We start from the raw sequence: 18,865 nt of genomic DNA on the forward strand, positions 1-18,865 counted from the left end.
GTGGTTTTTATGAGCCAGGCAAACCACACCATTACAATCCACAATGCTATATTTTCATTTCAGAATTTAGTGACAAGTGGGAGATGGGATTAGGAGAGGGGACCATGAAGTTAGGCTGAGGGATATATAGATTCCCTGCAGTAAAATACACCACCAATGTGCACGGTAACACTAGTCAGTACCGCTCACTAGAGATGCTTGTATTTGCCTTGCAATACTTAGGGTTCCCTTCAGAATGGTGAAAATACAGAAAATTAATTCCTACAGCGGATCAATGGGGGTGATTCAGATCTGATCCCTGCTGTGCATTTTCGCACAGCAGGCGATCGGTTCCTAACTGCGCATGCACCGCAATACGCACACGCGTCAGACAACAACAACAACAGGCATTGCCGGTCAGCGAAGGGATGATGCAAAAAAATCTGTTTGCACAGGCGTTCGCAAGGTGATTGACCGGAGGAGGCCTTTTGTGGGTGGCAACTGAGCGTTTATAAGGAGTGTCCGGAAAAATAAGATTTTACTTACCGATAAATCTATTTCTCGTAGTCCGTAGTGGATGCTGGGACTCCGTAAGGACCATGGGGAATAGCGGCTCCGCAGGAGACAGGGCACAAAATAAAAGCTTGAGATATCAGGTGGTGTGCACTGGCTCCTCCCCCTATGACCCTCCTCCAAGCCAGTTAGGATACTGTGCCCGGACGAGCGTACATAATAAGGAAGGATATTGAATCCCGGGTAAGACTCATACCAGCCACACCAATCACACCGTACAACTCGTGATCTGAACCCAGTTAACAGTATGATAAATTTAAAGGAGCCTCTGAAAAGATGGCTCAACAATAATAACCCGAATTTTTTGTAACAATAACTATATACAAGTATTGCAGACAATCCGCACTAGGGATGGGCGCCCAGCATCCACTACGGACTACGAGAAATAGATTTATCGGTAAGTAAAATCTTATTTTCTCTAACGTCCTAAGTGGATGCTGGGACTCCGTAAGGACCATGGGGATTATACCAAAGCTCCCAAACGGGCGGGAGAGTGCGGATGACTCTGCAGCACCGAATGAGAGAACTCCAGGTCCTCCTCAGCCAGGGTATCAAATTTGTAGAATTTAGCAAACGTGTTTGCCCCTGACCAAGTAGCTGCTCGGCAAAGTTGTAAAGCCGAGACCCCTCGGGCAGCCGCCCAAGATGAGCCCACTTTCCTTGTGGAATGGGCTTTTACTGATTTTGGCTGTGGCAATCCTGCCACGGAATGTGCAAGCTGAATTGTACTACAAATCCAACGAGCAATCGTCTGCTTTGAAGCAGGAGCACCCAGCTTGTTGGGTGCATACAGGATAAACAGCGAGTCAGTTTTCCTGACTCCAGCCGTCCTGGAAACATATATTTTCAAGGCCCTGACAACGTCCAGCAACTTAGAGTCCTCTAAGTCCCTAGTAGCCGCAGGTACCACAATAGGTTGGTTCATGTGAAATGCAGAAACCACCTTAGGTAGAAATTGAGGACGAGTCCTCAATTCCGCCCTGTCAGAATGAAAATTTAGGTAAGGGCTTTTACATGATAAAGCCGCCAATTCTGACACACGCCTAGCTGAAGCCAAGGCCAACAGCATCGACACCTTCCACGTGAGATATTTTAAATCTACCGTAGACAATGGTTCAAACCAGTGTGATTTTAGAAATCTCAACACAACATTGAGATCCCAAGGTGCCACTGGAGGCACAAAAGGAGGCTGTATGTGCAGCACCCCTTTCACAAATGTCTGAACTTCAGGTACTGAAGCCAGTTCTTTCTGGAAGAATATCGACAGGGCCGAAATTTGAACCTTAATGGACCCTAATTTTAGGCCCATAGACAGTCCTGTTTGCAGGAAATGCAAGAAACGACCCAGTTGAAATTCCTGTGTAGGGGCCTTCTTGGCCTCACACCACGCAACATATTTACGCCAAATGCGGTGATAATGTTTTGCGGTTACTTCCTTTCTGGCTTTTACCAGAGTAGGGATGACTTCTTCTGGAATGCCCTTGTCCTTCAGGATCCGGCGTTCAACCGCCATGCCGTCAAACGCAGCCGCGGTAAGTCTTGGAACAGACAAGGCCCCTGCAGTAGCAGGTCCTGTCTTAGAGGTAGAGGCCACGGTTCGTCCGTGAGCATCTCTTGAAGTTCCGGGTACCAAGACCTTCTTGGCCAATCCGGAACCACGAGTATAGTTCTTACTCCTCTCCTTCTTATGATTCTCAATACTTTCGGTATGAGGGGCAGAGGAGGGAATACATACACTGACTGGTACACCCACGGCGTTACCAGAGCGTCCACTGCTATTGCCTGAGGGTCCCTTGACCTGGCGCAATATCTGTCCAGTTTTTTGTTTAGACGTGACGCCATCATGTCCACCTTTGGTCTTTCCCAACGGTGTACAATTTGGTGGAAGACTTCTGGGTGAAGTCCCCACTCTCCCGGGTGAAGGTCGTGTCTGCTGAGGAAGTCTGCTTCCCAGTTGTCCACTCCCGGAATGAACACTGCTGACAGTGCTATCACATGATTTTCCGCCCAGCGAAGAATCCTTGCAGTTTCTGCCATTGCCCTCCTGCTTCTCGTGCCGCCCTGTCTGTTTATGTGGGCGACTGACGTGATGTTGTCCGACTGGATCAACACCGCCTGACCCTGAAGCAGAGGTTTTGCTTGAATTAAGGCATTGTAAATGGCCCTTAGTTCTAGAATGTTTATATGAAGAGATGTTTCCATGCTTGACCACAAGCCCTGGAAATTCCTTCCCTGTGTGACTGCTCCCCAGCCTCTCAGGCTGGCATCCGTGGTTACCAGGATCCAATCCTGAATGCCAAATCTGCGGCCCTCTAGTAGATGAGCCCTCTGAAGCCACCACAGGAGAGACACCCTTGTCCTTGGCGACCGGGTTATCCGTTGATGCATCTGAAGATGCGATCCGGACCATTTTCCCAGTAGATCCCACTGAAAAGTTCTTGCATGGAATCTTCCGAATGGAATCGCTTCGTAAGAAGCCACCATTTTTCCCAGGACCCTTGTGCACTGATGCACTGAGACCTGTCCTGGTTTTAGGAGGTTCCTGACTAGCTCGGATAACTCCCTGGCCTTCTCCTCCGGGAGAAACACCTTCTTCTGGACTGTGTCCAGAATCATTCCTAAGAACAGTAGATGTGTCGTTGGAATCAGCTGCGATTTTGGAATATTTAGAATCCATCCGTGCTGACTTAGCACTACCTGAGATAGTGCCACTCCGACTTCTAACTGTTCCTTGGTTCTTGCCCTTATCAGGAGATCGTCCAAGTAAGGGATAATTAAGATGCCTTTTCTTCGTAGAAGAATCATAATTTCGGCCATTACCTTGGTAAAGACCCGAGGCGCCGTGGACAATCCAAACGGCAGCGTCTGAAACTGATAATGACAGTTTTGTACTACAAACCTGAGGTACCCTTGGTGAGAAGGATATATTGGGACGTGGAGATAAGCATCCTTGATGTCCAGCGACACCATATAGTCCCCCTCTTCCAGGTTCGCTATCACCGCTCTGAGTGACTCCATCTTGAATTTGAACCTTTTTATGTAAGTGTTCAAAGATTTTAGATTTAATATTGGTCTCACCGAGCCGTCCGGCTTCGGTACCACAAATAGTGTGGAATAATACCCCTTCCCCTGTTGTAAGAGGGGTACCTTGATTATCACCTGCTGGGAGTACAGCTTGTGAATGGCTTCCAGAACTGCCTCCCTGTCGGAGGGAAACTTTGGTAAAGCAGACTTCAGGAACCGATGAGGAGGAAACGCCTCGAATTCCAGTTTGTACCCCTGTGATACTACCTGTAGAATCCAGGGATCCACTTGCGAGTGAGCCCACTGCGCGTTGAAATTCTTGAGACGGGCCCCCACCGTGTCTGAGTCTGCTTGTAAAGCCCCAGCGTCATGCTGAAGACTTGGCAGAAGCAGGGGAGGGCTTCTGCTCCTGGGAAGCGGCTGCATGGTGCTGCCTTTTTCCTCTTCCTCTGCCCTTGGGCAGAAAAGAGTGACCTTTTGCTCGCTTGTACTTATGGGAACGAAAGGACTGAGTTTGAAAAGACTGTGTCTTTTTCTGTTGATGTGAAGTAACCTGGGGTAAAAAGGTGGATTTTCCAGCCGTTGCCGTGGCCACCAGGTCTGTTAGACCAGCCCCAAATAACTCCTCCCCCTTATACGGCAATACTTCCATGTGCCGTTTGGAATCTGCGTCCCCTGACCACTGTCTGGTCCATAATGCTCTTCTGGCAGAGATGGACATTGCGCTTACTCTTGATGCCAGGGTACAAATATCCCTCTGCGCATCACGCATATATAGCAATGCATCCTTTAAATGTTCTATAGTTAACAGAATATTGTCCCTATCCAGGGTATCAATATTCTCAGTCAGGGAATCCGCCCATGCGACTCCAGCACTGCACATCCAGGCTGATGCGATTGCTGGTCGCAGTATAACACCAGTATGTGTGTATATACTTTTCAGGATATTTTCCAGCCTCCTATCAGCTGGTTCTTTGAGGGTGGCCGTATCAGGGGACGGTAACGCTACTTGTTTAGATAAACGTGTGAGCGCCTTATCTACCCTAGGGGGTGTTTCCCACCGTGCCCTAACCTCTGGCGGGAAAGGGTATAGTGCTAATAACTTATTAGAAATTAGCTGTTTTTTATCGGGGGAAACCCACGCTTTATCACACACCTCATTTATTTCCTCAGACTCAGGAAAAACTATTGGCAGTTTTTTCACACCCCACATAATACCCGCCTTTGAGGTATTTGTAGTGTCAGAAAGGTTCAATGCCTCTTTCATTGCCGTGATCATGTAACGTGTGGCCCTACTGGACATTACGTTTGTCTCGTCACCGTCGACACTAGATTCAGTATCTGTATCTGGATCCGTGTCGACCCACTGAGGTAGCGGCCGTTTTAGGGCCCCTGAGGGTGTCTGAGACGCCTGAACAGGCACTAATTGATTTGCCGGCTTTCTCATGTCGTCAACAGTTTTTTGTAAATTGCTGACATTATCACTTAATTGCTTAAACACAATCATCCAGTCAGGTGTCGACTCCCTAGGGGGTGACATCACTAACACAGGCAACTGCTCCGCCTCCACCTCATTTTCCTCCTCATACATGTCGACACACGCGTACCGACACACAGCACACACACCGGGAATGCTCTGATAGAGGACAGGACCCTACTTAGCCCTTGGAGAGACAGAGGGAGAGTCTGCCAGCACACACCCAGCGCTATATATATACAGGGATAACCTTATATAAGTGTTAATCCCTTATAGCTGCTGTTAATCTAGTTATTTGCTGCCAAAATGCCCCCCCTTCTCTTTTTACCCTGAATCAGATGCAGTACTGCAGGGGAGAATCAGGGAGCCGTCCTTCCAGCGGAGCTGTGAGGGAATAATGGCGCCAGTGTGCTGAGGAGATAGGCCCCGCCCCTTCACGACGTCCTTAACTCCCGCTTTTTTGTGTAAAATGGCAGGGGAAAAAATACATCCATATAGCCCTGGAGCTATATGTGATGTATTCCTTTTGCCAGCTAAGGTATATGTGTGTTATATTGCGTCTCAGGGCGCTCCCCCCCAGCGCCCTGCACCCTCAGTGACCGGAGTGTGAAGTGTGCTGAGAGCAATGGCGCACAGCTGCGGTGCTGTGCGCTACCTTAGTCTTGAAGACAGGATGTCTTCTGCCGCCGCTTTCACCGGACCTTCGTCTCTTCTGGCTCTGTAAGGGGGACGGCGGCGCGGCTCCGGTGACCCATCCAGGCTGAACCTGTGATCGTCCCTCTGGAGCTAACGTCCAGTAGCCTAAGAAGCCCAATCCACTCTGCACTCAGGTGAGTTCGCTTCTTCTCCCCTTAGTCCCACGATGCAGTGAGCCTGTTGCCAGCAGGACTCACTGAAAATAAAAAAAAACCTAACTAAACTTTTATTCTAAGCAGCTCTGGAGAGCTACCTAGTTTGCACCCTTCTCGGCCGGGCACAAAAATCTAACTAGCTTGGAGGAGGGTCATAGGGGGAGGAGCCAGTGCACACCACCTGATATCTCAAGCTTTTATTTTGTGCCCTGTCTCCTGCGGAGCCGCTATTCCCCATGGTCCTTACGGAGTCCCAGCATCCACTTAGGACGTTAGAGAAAACACAGGCGTTCCCAAGCGTTTTCAAGGAGGGTGCGTGACGTCAGCTCCGGCCCCGATCAGCCTGTCCTCATCGCACTGGAGGAGTAAGTCCTGGGCTGCACACACTCTGAACACACTGGATTTTTGCAGCTCGGCGTACACATGCGATCGCACACTTGCACAGCGAATTTACATTCCCCATGGAGGCGGCGACTATCTGCTCGTGGAACAACAAAATTAGCAGCCCAGCGATCAGATCTGAATCCCCCCCCAATATACCATACACTCAACAAGCTCTCGTCATGCATTTTGGAATCCCATTCAGTATACAGAACAGTGCCATAGTGTATCTGGTCTTTGGGACTGTGTGACATCTGCCTGTAACTGCAAAACTTCCACCATTGAATCCTGTCACACTAAAGTGGGGTGACAGGTAGGAGTGACAGGTAGCTGGGGTGGGGTGACAGGTAGCCGGGGGTGTTACCAGTCCTCTTACCTCGTCACTGTAAATCCTTTCCCAAGTAGAATCAGCATAAGCAAAAAGATGAGGAAACTGGCCGAGAACAGCAGCTTGGCTGTAACAGAGACACAGAGCTGAGAACGTTCACACTGAGCTTACAGCACATACAGGTCTATGTAGCATTATGCTAGCAATACATTAGTGGCTCAGTTAAAATCTAATTGACTGATGTCAATGAAACATCATGGATCGCTAAGTAGAGGTATTTACATTTTCTTAATGAAACAGCACTGCTCTGCTATAATGACCATGTTATAATTACTATTCTTGTGGAGCAACGATGTGTAACTGCCTCACTGAGTATGATTATTGTGGAGAGGCAACAGAAAAAGAGTGATCCTGTTAAATAAGTATTGGCTTTTACCTCAATATTTACCAAATACTGTGTTTCTTCTTCTGCGCATTTCAGCCATGTATTTATATCATTATTATTTATCTTACGTCCTAGAGGATGCTGGGGACTCCGTAAGGACCATGGGGAATAGACGGGCTCCGCAGGAGACATGGGCACTAAGAAAGAACTTTAGGTATGGGTGTGCACTGGCTCCTCCCTCTATGCCCCTCCTCCAGACCTCAGTTTATTACAGTGCCCAGAGGAGACTGGGTGCATTACAGGGAGCTCTCCTGAGTTTCCTGAAAAGAAAGTATTTTGTTAGGTTTTTTATTTTCAGGGAGCCTGCTGGCAACAGACTCCCTGCATCGAGGGAGTGAGGGGAGAGAAACAGACCTACTTTAACGTTAGGCTCTGTTTCTTAGGCTACTGGACACCATTAGCTCCAGAGGGAACGGAACGCAGGTCTCACCCTTGCCGTTCGTCCCGGAGTCGCGCCGCTGTCCTCCTCGCAGAGCCGGAAGATAGAAGCCGGGTGAGTATGTGAAGAAAGAAGACTTCAGAGGCGGCAGAAGACTTCAGATCTTCATTGAGGTAACGCGCAGCGGTAACGCTGTGCGCCATTGCTCCCACACAACACACACACTGCAGGCACTGTAAGGGTGCAGGGCGCAGGGGGGGTGCCCTGGGCAGCAATAAGAACCTCCAAATCTGGCTTAAAATGATATATACAGGCTGGGCACTGTATATAAGAGATCCCCCGCCAGTTTTTTTTAAATTTTCAGCGGGACCGAAGCCAGCTGCTCAGGGGGCGGGGCTTGTTCCTCAGCACTCACCGGCGCCATTTTCTCCACAGCACACCGCTGAGAGGAAGCTCCCCGGACTCTCCCCTGCTTACACGGTGAAAGAGGGTTTTAAAGAAGGAAGGGGGGGGGTGGCACATAATTTGGCGCAGATAAGGATAAACAGCGCTATCTGGGTAAACATATTGTGTTTTTTCCTGGGTCATTGGCGCTGGGTGTGTGCTGGCATACTCTCTCTCTGTCTCTCCAAAGGGCCTTAAGGGGGAACTGTCTTCAGATAAGAGGATTCCCTGAGTGTGTGGTGTGTCGGTACGCGTGTGTCGGAATGTCTGAGGTAGAAGGCTCTCCTAGGGAGGAGGTGGAGCAAATGACTGTGGTGTCTCCGTCGGCAACACCGACACCTGACTGGTTGGATATGTGGAATGTTTTAAGTGCTAATGTGAATTCATTGCACAAAAAGTTGGACAAAGCTGAGTCCAGGGAATGTACAGGGAGTCAAGCCCTGCCTGCCCCTATGTCACAGGTACCTTCGGGGTCTCAAAAGCGCCCACTATCCCAAATAGTAGACACTGATACCGACACGGATTCTGACTCCAGTGTCGACTACGATGATGCAAAGTTACAGCCAAAATTGGCTAAAAGTATTCAATATATGATTATTGCAATAAAAGATGTTTTGCATATCACAGAGGACCCCCCTGTCCCTGACACGAGGGTACACATGTATAAGGAAAAGAAACCTGAGGTAACCTTTCCCCCATCTCATGAGCTGAACGAGTTATTTGAAAAGGCTTGGGAATCTCCAGATAAGAAACTGCAGATTCCCAAAAGGATTCTTATGGCGCATCCTTTCCCGACTAAGGACAGGATACGGTGGGAATCCTCCCCAAGGGTGGACAAAGCGTTGACACGCTTATCCAAAAAGGTAGCGCTGCCATCCCAAGATACGGCTACCCTCAGGGATCCTGCTGATCGCAAGCAGGAGGCTACCTTGAAGTCCATTTACACACATTCTGGTACCTTACTCAGACCGGCGATAGCGTTGGCTTGGGTTTGTAGCGCTGTAATAGCGTGGACAGATACCTGGGCCAGTATTTACTAAAAATCCGAGTTTGGCCGATTTGTGTTTTTTTTTCTAAGTCCCAATCCGGGAATTTACTAAGCACCAATCTCGGCAGTGTCTGGTCTATTCGTAATGGTTTGAATGACAGCCTTCCGAAATACGAATGAATAGACCATCGGTCAAACGCGGCTGTTATTTCATAGAATACGGCCATTCACTATTCATTCGTATTTGGGTGTTAGTTTCTGAGTGCTCAAGTGCGGGTCTATTTTTTTCCGAATCGTTTAAAAAAGCTGCAAAAAAATAGACCTGCTTTTTCCAGTCGAGTTTGGATAACCATGCACGGATCAGTGAGATCTGTGCATGGTTATCTATGGGAAAGGGTCTGTTTAGTGTAAAATCAGTAAAAAAAAATTGCGTGTGGTCACCCCTCCTAAGTAAGACCAGCCTCGGGCTCTTTGAGCCGGTCCTGGTTTAAAAAATATGGGGGGGAAAATGACAGGGGTTCCCCCATATTTAATCAACCAGCACCGGGCTCTGCGCCTGGTCCTGGTTCCAAAAATACGGGGGACAAAAAGCGTAGGGGTCCCCCGTATTTCTGAAACCAGCACCGGGCTCCACTAGCTGGGGAGATAACGCCACAGCCGGGGGACACTTTGATATCGGTCCCTGCGGCCGTGCCATTAAAACCCCAACTAGTCACCCCTGGCCGGGGTACCCTGGAGGAGTGGGGACCCCTTCAATCAAGGGGTCCCCCCCCTCCAGCCACCCAAGGGCCAGGGGTGAAGCCCGAGGCTGTCCCCCCATCCAAGGGCGGCGGATGGGGGGCTGATAGCCAAGTGTGAAAGTGTGAATATTGTTTTTAGTAGCAGTACTACAAGTCCCAGCAAGCCTCCCCACAAGCTGGTACTTGGAGAACCACAAGTACCAGCATGCGGTGGAAAACCAGGCCCGCTGGTACCTGTAGTACTACTACTAAAAAAATACCCCAATAAAAACAGGACACACACACCGTGACAGTACAACTTTATTACATACATGCACACCAACATACACACATACTTACCTATGTTTCCACGAGGCTCGGGCCTCTTCTCCATGTAGAATCCTCGGGGTACCTGTGAAAAAAATTATACTCACATAATCCAGTGAAGAATCCGGCCTTTGAATAATCCACGTACTTGGCAAAAAAATAAAACGCAAACCCGAACACGCACTGAAAGGGGTCCCATGATTACACATGGGACCCCTTTCCCCGACTGCCAGGACCCCCCCTGACTCCTGTCAAAGAGGGTCCCTTCAGCCAATCAGGGAGCGCCTCGTTGTGGCACCCTCCTGATTGGATGTGTGCTCCTGTAGTGTCTGTCAGGTAGCACACGGCAGTGATACAATGTAGCGTCTATGCGCTCCATTGTAACCAATGGTGGGAACTTTGTGGTCAGCGGTTGACCGAAAGTAACCTCACCGTAAAACACTGCCTGATATTACGAATCACATCGACATCAGAAAAAACGATTGAGCAAAACTCGCCAGCTTAGTGAATGACCGTATCAGGATTCAAAAAGTTGCAGTAAAATGCACCCGATACCATTCGAGTTCAAACACCCTTCAAAACTGACAAAACACGAATATTAGTAAATAAACCCCCTTATCGGCAGAAATTGATACCCTGGATAAGGATACCATTTTATTGACCCTGGGTCATATTAAAGATGCTGTCTTATATATGAGAGATGCTCAAAGAGACATTGGCCTACTGGGTTCTAGAGTCAACGCTACGGCGATTTCTGCTAGACGAGTTCTATGGACCCGGCAATGGACAGGTGGTGCTGACTCAAAGAGGCATATGGAGGTTTTACCTTACAGGGGTGAGGAATTGTTTGGGGAAGGTCTCTCGGACCTGGTTTCCACAGCTACGGCAGGTAAATCAAATTTTTTGCCTTATATTCCCTCACAGTCTAAGAAAGCGCCACATTATCAGATGCAGTGCTTTCAGTCAAATAGAAACAAGAGAGTACGAGGATCGTCCTTTCTTGCCAGAGGTAAGGGCAGAGGGAAAAAGCTGCCTACCACAGCTAGTTCCCAGGAGCAGAAGTCCTCCCCGGCCTCTACAAAATCCCCCACATGACGCTGGGGCTCTGCTGAGGGAGTCCGCCCCAGTGGGGGCACGTCTTCGACTTTTCAGCCACATCTGGGTTCACTCACAGGTGGAGCCCTGGGCAATAGAAATTGTTTCCCAGGGTTACAAGCTAGAATTCGAAGAGGTGCCTCCTCGCCGGTTTTTCAAATCGGCCCTACCAGCTTCTCCCCCAGAAAGGGAGATAGTGTTAAATGCAATTCACAAATTGTGTCTTCAACAGGTGGTAGTCAAAGTTCCTCTGCTTCAACAAGGGAAGGGGTATTACTCAACCCTGTTTGTAGTCCCGAAACCGGACGGTTCGGTCAGACCCATTTTAAATTTAAAATCCTTGAACCTATACTTGAAAAGGTTCATGTTCAAGATGGAATCGCTCAGAGCGATCATCGCCAGCCTAGAAGGGGGGGATTTTATGGTATCCCTGGACATAAAGGATGCATACCTTCATGTTCCCATTTATCCACCTCATCAGGCGCACCTGAGATTTGCGGTACAGGAGTGTCATTACCAATTTCAGACGTTGCCGTTTGGGCTTTCCACGGCCCCGAGGATTTTCACCAAGGTAATGGCGGAAATGATGGTGCTCCTGCGCAAGCAGGGTGTCACAATTATCCCGTACTTGGACGATCTCCTCATAAAAGCGAGATCACGAGAGCAGTTGTTGAACAGCGTGTCACTTTCACTGAAGGTGTTGCAGCAACACGGCTGGATTCTCAATATCCCGAAGTCACAGTTGGTTCCTACGACTCGTTTGACCTTCTTAGGCATGATTCTGGATACGGACCAGAAAAGGGTTTATCTTCCGATAGAAAAGGCCCAGGAACTCATGACTCTAGTCAGGGACCTATTGAAGCCAAAACAGGTGTCAGTGCATCACTGCACTCGAGTCCTGGGAAATATGGTGGCGTCTTACGAGGCCATTCCCTTCGGCAGGTTCCATGCGAGGACTTTCCAATGGGACCTACTGGACAAGTGGTCTGGGTCACATCTACAGATTCATCAGTTGATCACCCTGTCCCCCAGGGCCAGGGTATCTCTCCTGTGGTGGCTGCAGAGTGCTCACCTTCTAGAGGGTCGCAGGTTCGGCATTCAGGATTGGATTCTGGTAACCACGGACGCGAGCCTCTGAGGTTGGGGAGCAGTCACACAAGGAAGAAACTTCCAAGGTCTTTGGTCAAGCCAGGAGACTTGTCTTCACATCAACGTCCTGGAGCTGAGGGCCATACACAACGCCCTTCGTCAGCGGAGACTTTGCTTCGCGATCTACCGGCTCTGATTCAGTCAGACAACATCACCGCAGTGGCTCATGTAAACCGCCAAGGCGGCACAAGGAGCAGAGTGGCAATGGCGGAAGCCACCAGGATTCTTCGCTGGGCGGAAAATCATGTAAGCGCACTGTCAGCAGTGTTCATTCCGGGAGTGGACAACTGGGAAGCAGACTTCCTCAGCAGACACGATCTACATACAGGAGAGTGGGGACTTCATCAGGAAGTCTTTGCACAGATTGCAAGTCAGTGGGGACTGCCCCAGATAGACATGATGGCGTCCCGCCTCAACAAAAAACTACAGAGGTATTGCGCCAGGTCAAGAGACCCTCAGGCGGTGGCAGTGGACGCCCTGGTGACACCGTGAGTGTTCCAGTCGGTCTATGTGTTTCCTCCTCTTCCTCTCATCCCCAAGGTGTTGAGAATAATAAGAAAAAGAGGAGTACAGACAATTCTCATTGTTCCAGATTGGCCGCGAAGGGCCTGGTATCCGGACCTGCAGGAAATGCTCACAGAAGATCCGTGGCCTCTTCCTCTAAGACAGGACCTGTTGCAACAGGGGCCCTGTCTGTTCCAAGACTTACCGCGGCTGCATTTGACGGCATGGCGGTTGAACGCCGGATCCTAGCGGAAAAGGGCATTCCGGATGAGGTCATTCCTACTCTGATAAAGGCTAGGAAGGACGTGACAGCTAAACATTATCACCGTATATGGCGGAAGTATGTTTCTTGGTGTGAGGCCAGGAATGCTCCTACGGAAGAATTCCATCTGGGCCGTTTCCTTCACTTCCTACAAACTGGAGTGAATTTGGGCCTAAAATTAGGCTCCATTAAGGATCAGATTTCAGCCCTATCCATTTTCTTTCAGAAGGAATTAGCTTCTCTCCCAGAAGTACAGACTTTTGTGAAGGGAGTGCTGCATATTCAGCCTCCTTTTGTACCTCCGGTGGCGCCTTGGGACCTTAACGTGGTGTTCAGTTTCCTTAAGTCCCACTGGTTTGAACCACTTAAAACGGTGGAATTAAAATATCTCACTTGGAAAGTGGTCATGTTGTTAGCCTTGGCTTCGGCTAGGCGAGTGTCGGAGTTGGCGGCTTTGTCTCATAAAAGCCCCTATCTGGTTTTCCATATGGATAGAGCGGAATTGCGAACCCGTCCTCAATTCTTGCCTAAGGTGGTTTCATCTTTTCATATGAACCAACCTATTGTGGTGCCTGTGGCTACGCGAGACTTGGAGGATTCCGAGTCTCTTGATGTGGTCAGGGCTTTGAAAACTTACGTGGCCAGAACGGCTCGGGTCAGAAAAACAGAAGCACTGTTTGTCCTGTATGCAGCCAACAAGGTTGGCGCTCCTGCTTCGAAGCAGACTATTGCTCGCTGAATCTGTAACACGATTCAGCAGGCTCATTCTACGGCTGGATTGCCGTTACCAAAATCGGTAAAGGCCCATTCCACTAGGAAGGTGGGCTCTTCTTGGGCGGCTGCCCGAGGGGTCTCGGCATTACAACTGTGCTGAGCTGCTACTTGGTCGGGGTCAAACACCTTTGCAAAGTTTTACAAATTTGATACCCTGGCTGAGGAGGACCTCCTGTTTGCTCAGTCGGTGCTGCAGAGTCATCCGCACTCTCCCGCCCGTTTGGGAGCTTTGGTATAATCCCCATGGTCCTTACGGAGTCCCCAGCATCCTCTAGGACGTAAGAGAAAAAAATAAGATTTTAAACCTACCGGTAAATCTTTTTCTCCTAGTCCGTAGATGATGCTGGGCGCCCGTCCCAGTGCGGACTACTTCTGCAAGACTTGTATATAGTTGTTGCTTACAAAAGGGTTATGTTACAGTTTTGATCAGTCTCTGACTGATGCTGTGTTGTTTCATACTGTTAACTGGTTGCGTATATTCCATGTTATACGGTGTGGCTGGTGTGGGCTGGTATGAATCTTGCCCTTGGATTAACAAAAATCGTTTCCTTGTACTGTCCGTCTCCTCTGGGCACAGTTTCTCTAACTGAGGTCTGGAGGAGGGGCATAGAGGGAGGAGCCAGTGCACACCCATACCTAAAGTTCTTTTTTAGTGCCCATGTCTCCTGCGGAGCCCGTCTATTCCCCATGGTCCTTGCGGAGTCCCCAGCATCCTCTACGGACTAGGAGAAAAAGATTTACCGGTAGGTTTAAAATCTTATTTTTTCCTGGGCTATGACACAAAGATGTTCTGTTTTCTTGAACGATGTGGATAACGACACATCGTTACGATAATCGTCCAGTGTGTGTGCACAATGGGGCCAATGCAGACCTGATCACTGCTGTGCGTTTTCGCACAGTAGGCAATCAGGTCTGAACTGCGCATGCGCAGGCTCTGCAGTGCGCCAGTACATGCCAGAGATGCGATCGGCATCTCAGCACAGTGATCGCCTCTGCCTGATTGACAGGCATAGGCGTTCACTGGACGGGAGGGCCGGCGGCGTTGGGCCACCGTTTTGGGGGCGCGGTCCCAGCAATGCAGGCCTTCCTGGACCATGCAGGGGAGGGGGGGGGGGGGCGGGCCGCGGCGGCTGCATGACATCACACGCAGCCACTGCGACCCAGAGAGCTACTCTTCAGGTACAAAAGCATCACCGCCGTGCAATGGTTTTGTACCTGTGTGGCGAGGCAGAACCAGACATGCGGGCGGTCTAGCCCTGTGCTGGGCGTCCACCCACATGTCAGTGAAAGTGATCGTAGATGTGCTAAATTTAGCACATCTACGATCAAGTCTTAATTACCCCCAATATGGATAACAATCGCCCTCATTCCGAGTTGATCGCTCGCTAGCTACTTAGAGCAGTTGGGCAAACGCATTGTCGCTGCCCACGGGGGGAGTGTATTTTCGCTTTGCAACTATGCGAACGCCTGTGCAGCCGAGCGACACAAACACATTTTGTGCAAAACAAGATCAGCCCTGTAGTTACTTATCCTGTGCGATGATTCTAGCGACGGAGGTCCCGGAATTGACGTCAGATACCCGCCCTGCAAACGCCTGGTCACGCCTGCGTTTTCCCAACCACTCCCAGAAAACGGTCAGTTGACACCCATAAACGCCTTCTTCCTGTCAATCTCCTTGCGATTGGCTGTGCGAATGGATTAGTCGCTAGAATCATTGCACAACAACGATGCTGTTTGTACCCGTACTACGCGCGTGCACATTGCGGTGTATACGGATGCGCAGTTTTGCCATTTTTTTACCTGACCGCCGCGCTGTGAAAATCGTCAGCGAGCGATGAACTCGGAATGACCCCCAATGCGCGCACCCGCAGGTCGTTGACAAGGTCTTCTGTTGTCTGTTCATGCAGGTAAATTTTTCACTATATCATCTGAAACTGCATGTTCAGGGTGGTGGTAGGATGACGTCACTGAACAATATCGTTAGTGATATCGTTCAGATTGTATGAACTCTCTCGTTTGCCCGAGATTTCATTATGGGCTAGTCAGAAAAATATGAAAAGGTATGGCGGCTGTAATAATCGGCTACAATAATAAGGGTTTATATAGGTATCTGACATCTGCTTTTCCACAGGTTTAATTGGTCCAGTACCTTAGTGGGGAGAGGGCGCAGTATGACTTGGCGCAGGTGTGCTTTGTTCTAGGCTCTGTGTTATTTTTATTACATAGGGGTCAATTCATGAAGCAGTGAAATGTGTGAAGTGAGCCCGTGGAGAAGTTGCCCATGGCAACCAATCAGCATTGAAGTAACCTTTATAATTTGCATACTACATACCTCCCAACGGTCCCGATTTTCGTGGGACAGTCCCGTTTTTTGAGGACTGTCCCACTATCCCACCCACGGGCCGCAGTGTCCCGCGGTGTGGGGGGGAAGGGCAGTCGTGAGGCTCCTGTCGTCGCTGCCCTGCTTAGCAGAGCAGCTGTGAACCGACGATGTGCGCGCCCCCTTAGTGACAAAAACGGGGGCGTGGCTCGCGATCACGGGTCCTCCACGAAGCCACGTCCCCTTTACTATAAGGCACGCCCATTTGAAGATACGCCCCCTTTTCTATAAGGCACGCCCCTTTTCGGGAGCGCGCGCGTGTCCCTGTTTAAGTATTTACAAAGTTGGGAGGTTTGATACTATACAATTGTACGGAGCACCTGATTGGTTGCCATGGACAACTTCTCCACAGGCTCACTTGTCCACTCTTTTCACTGCTTTATGAATAGACCCCTCTGTTTGGTTGTTTAATTGTATACAAAAATCATGTGAGCAAAAAAAGTCAACTGGCATCTAATTGGATGCTAGGAGTCCCAATACTTTCTTGTTTTCTTAACATACCAGTGCCCCATTATTTAGAACTACCTACCCCAAAAAAACAAAAACAAAATAAAAAAATGAAAGTAGAAAACTATCACTTATAAATGGGCACTGTAGCTGGTTACATGAGACAATCCTCATATCTCATGGCCCCCATACATCAGTGGCAGACTGATGCACCTTCCCGATCCCAGCGGAATTGGGGATATTAAACATGTTTACAAATCTTGATTTCCCGATCCCGATTGTTTTTGATGATTTTTAAAAATGTAGAATTTCCCTGATTCCCCGACAATCATCTATGATCATCGGTGCCGTCAGATCAGGGAAACACGTTTCTCATGTATGGGGTCCTTAAGAGAGGTAGCTCAAAAATAAGCAGTAAGGTTCTGGGGCAGGGACGGATCTAGACTTTTCTTTAGGGGGGGCGGTTTACTGTTTAATCTTGACTCCTCCCTCTACAGTCCCAACTCCTCCCATCTGCAATCCTAACTCCTCCTCTCTCAATTCCGACTGAACTTTTTGAGTGAGACTGAGATAGAGCTTTGTGATTGTTCTATGTACATGTGACTGTGCTATGGGGTAATTGTATTTATTAGCCCTAGTACCCACACACCAGCAAGTGAGGGGCAAATGCTCTGTAACCCTTGCTCTCCTGGCTCCTCTGTGCTGCTGTGGTATAAGCTGCAGCACATCGTTCTGACTCAGGTTCTCCACGGAGAGCTCTCTTCTGCTCAAAAGTGGGCGGGGCTATGACTGTTTTAGGGGGGGAGGGCGGTCGCCCCCTTCGCCCCCCCCCCTAGATCCGGCCCTGTTCTGGGGTGACGTGCGGCAGCACATTCAGGTGTTACAGCAGGTAAGATCCCTATTACTGTTATGGACTGGGAGCAAATAAGCACAGCTTTCCTACCCAACCACCCGCAGTGTGCTACCAGTACCAAGCATCTGAGTACCTCTGTCCCTATGTTCCTTTCCCTTGTACTAATCTCAGTATTGCTTATACAGCCTATCATGGAGAAGCCTAATATTAACAAAGTGGACAGAGGCCCCTCCTCTGAGTATATACTATCAGGTCTAGGAGGGGCGGCAGTAATGTGTTTCTTCCCTTTATGTACACTAATGATAAATCTACTACATAGCATTGCACCATATACAAGTATCTGCCCATACAGTTAGCCCTTGCACTCTCCATGTACCTTTTAATCACCCAAATATATATATAGAAGTCTACATCATTATACCAACCTAGTACTTTGATACTGGGGCTGCCCACTCCATCCTGCGCGTACTGTCCCCAGTAGATACAGAAGAAGACCAGACTGAGCACTAGGGGAAACACAACACTGTATTAGCAGCACTCTGATAGGATGAAGAGACATAAACAGGGGAAAAGAACCAGGATGAGGAACTGTCGGGAACAGGAAGCAACAAGACCATTGGAAATGGGGCAGTGACCACCTTTCACATGGATGGGGTCTCGTAACTCACCCTCCACTCCAGCTGCCGCCATGAACATCTTGTACGTGGTGTGGAGAAGTTGCCGTCCTCGTAGTAGATCTGCTCAGAAAATGGAGTGTTGCAAAATGTAATCCCCACTAATATATGTGACAATAGCAAAACATGACTCCACATAAAGCATACAATAACACAATACAGCAATATAATGCATAGATTATACCAGAAAATACATAGTCCAGCTAGGTCACACTCACAATGGAGCCATTACTACACATGTGTCCATACACCTATCCTCAAATTGTGCCCGATAGCCTCGTTTAGAGCGCCACTGAGTTTGCTACTTGGTCACCATAAACCACTGAAGCTAAGTACCTGGTACACTATAATGAGTCTAGGATGAGAAAAAAGTACGCAGCATAGGATTCCTGCCATGTAGCGTAAAGGCACAGGCTTCTTGGTATATGGGGCCTAATTCAGGTTGGATCGCAGTGTGCGATCCAACCGGAATTATTGAGAAAAAGATGCGAGGACATGTGCAGCACCCATCCTGCGCATACGCCCAGGGAGGAGACGGAGCGTTGCGGAGCCATACGAATGGGGGCAGTGCGGCGTGAATGGGGGCGAGTTGGGGCTGTGATCACAGCGGCTGCATGATGTCACACGTAGACGCCGCGATCGCGAACATGGCGGCAGAAGGCTTCACTAATTTCTACGATGAAGCAGAAATTGCGAGGCGATCGCAGCTACTGCTTCATCAAGGGGGGAGGCGGCAGCTAGCATGCTAGGAAAAGGATTGCAAATTCTGCTAATTCCTTACTGAATTAGGCCCATGATTTGCTCTCATGACA

General features: G+C 49.1%; 1 protein-coding gene across 1 annotated transcript in view; it reads right to left on the bottom strand.

Annotated features, from left to right (window-relative positions):
• The window catches only part of TMEM145 (transmembrane protein 145), a 205,396-nt gene that overhangs the window by 38,589 nt on the left and 147,942 nt on the right, over positions 1-18,865 (bottom strand). Inside the window, exons 8-10 of the mRNA XM_063942336.1 lie at positions 18,048-18,116; positions 17,805-17,885; positions 6,662-6,740 (exon numbers count right to left, since the gene is read on the bottom strand). Of these exons, the coding sequence (XP_063798406.1) occupies positions 6,662-6,740; positions 17,805-17,885; positions 18,048-18,116 (229 nt within the window). The remainder of the gene's footprint in view (positions 1-6,661; positions 6,741-17,804; positions 17,886-18,047; positions 18,117-18,865) is intronic.

Source organism: Pseudophryne corroboree, chromosome 10 (genome assembly GCF_028390025.1).
Source record: "Pseudophryne corroboree isolate aPseCor3 chromosome 10, aPseCor3.hap2, whole genome shotgun sequence".
In the NCBI taxonomy this organism is placed as follows: Eukaryota; Metazoa; Chordata; class Amphibia; order Anura; family Myobatrachidae; genus Pseudophryne; species Pseudophryne corroboree.